The 1,639-nt window shown below is 41.8% G+C and overlaps 1 protein-coding gene across 1 annotated transcript; it reads left to right on the forward strand.

Moving 5' to 3' along the window:
* Nucleotides 1–1,235, forward strand: DI09_306p10 (uncharacterized protein; the record flags this gene model as incomplete). The annotated part of the gene is made up of 2 exons (XM_013382600.1): nucleotides 1–428; nucleotides 506–1,235. Coding segments are annotated over 2 exons (1,158 nt in total), but the record flags the coding sequence as incomplete, so codon positions are not given.
* Between the last annotated feature and the right edge of the window lie 404 nt (nucleotides 1,236–1,639).

The raw sequence follows: 1,639 nt of genomic DNA on the forward strand, positions 1-1,639 counted from the left end.
TCTCAAAATCTCCTACTGGTTGCTGGTGTCGCTGAGGGTGTCCAAATCATCTCTGTATCAGAACAGCGAGTGATTAAAAAGATTCCCGTATCTCAGCTAACGCTTCCTGGGGCACCCATGGCCATCTCTTCCACCATGTATAAAGACCACATTGTGGACATTCTGACGCAACCCTTTTTGGCACACTCATCTCATCTAAAAGGAAGCACCAGCAAGGCCGCCCACATTCGCATCGATTTTTCGTCTGCGAACAAGCCACCAAAGGTTGATTTCGAAATGCATCATCTTGGTGATATTTCAGCTAATATGGACCTCGATGTAGAGGATGGTGAAGACGGAGCCCAGACAGCATCTACCACACTTTTATATTCGTATTTTGGCATTGTTCGATCTCCATTCTCTGGATCATTTATTGCAACACTTTCGGGGTATATTTGTTTCTTTATCATAGACCTCTTTTCAAGTCTCACGAAACGCTTCAGAACAAAGCAATTTTATCAATAAGCATTGATGGACCTGCATATCCCAAAACCTTCACTGCCCCCCTGCTGGCGAAGGTGTGCAGCCTTCATGGTCAACTCGAAGAAGATCAAAAAATTGATTCTGCTAACTATTTACAAATGAATGGCGAGGACAATCTAATATTTCCTAAATGTTTGGACCATGCTGATGGGAGCTTTCCGAAGCGTGATTTTAACCGTCCTTTTTATGAAGTTGGTGCTTTAGTAAAGTCTTTTGGATGGGAGCTTGGTATGACTTGTAGCCTTCTTGCCGGAGGCTGGGGAGAGGCTGAATGCGGGGGCTTCTTGGAAAAGGTTCTTGTTCCAGCTCCACCTGAGGAGTCTCCTTTGATGCTACACCTATCCAGACTCCAAAGAAACATTTTTATCCTTTACGCCGGTGGGGTCCATTTGGACGAATTCAATCCAATGCTAAGAGATAGCGAAAGACAAATTTTGCACCTGCTTAATGGTTATTTGATTGCGAAAGTGGAAGCCAACTCCCATCACGCTCATGGGAATATTGATCCAAACGAGGAAAATTTAAGGAACTGCTCCCATTGCTCGAACCCTCCATTTCGCCTTTTTAAGCCTTTGTTGCAAAATTCTTCTCATGAATTCATTGTGAATAACGGGTTCGATAGTCTTTGTTCTTATCAAGAGTCCAACTGTATGTGGTGCGGTGTCCAAACCAATCTATGTCGTAAAGGTCTCAATTCTATCTGTCCTATTTGAGAGGCAAAACAAATGATTGCAGGATGTCGACAATTTAAAACTACACTCAAGACAGCTCTGTACTCAATGGCAATATCTAATTCACGGTGTTATCAGAGGCATTCATATAAACGCGGCTGTATATAAAGATTACTGGTTCTGAAATTGGTTATTTGTTAGATTTTAGGTCGCTCAATTTACTTGACAATAACCTTCGATCGAGGGCCTAGTTGGCACTAGTGCCCCTAACAATTATTTGATTACATATTTCTATATAAAGGGTTTTAGGTGTTGCATGCCATACTGCATAGTTATCTTTGATGCTGTGGGTATTTTTTTACCTTCAATGCATACCCACATCGAACAACTAAACCCAAGCAATGGATGCTTATAAATTTAGAACAAACCTTTTCTGTTTCTCCTAT

The sequence above is a fragment of the Mitosporidium daphniae genome, assembly GCF_000760515.2.
Source record: "Mitosporidium daphniae strain UGP3 chromosome Unknown contig-306, whole genome shotgun sequence".
NCBI lineage: Eukaryota > Fungi > Microsporidia > Mitosporidium > Mitosporidium daphniae.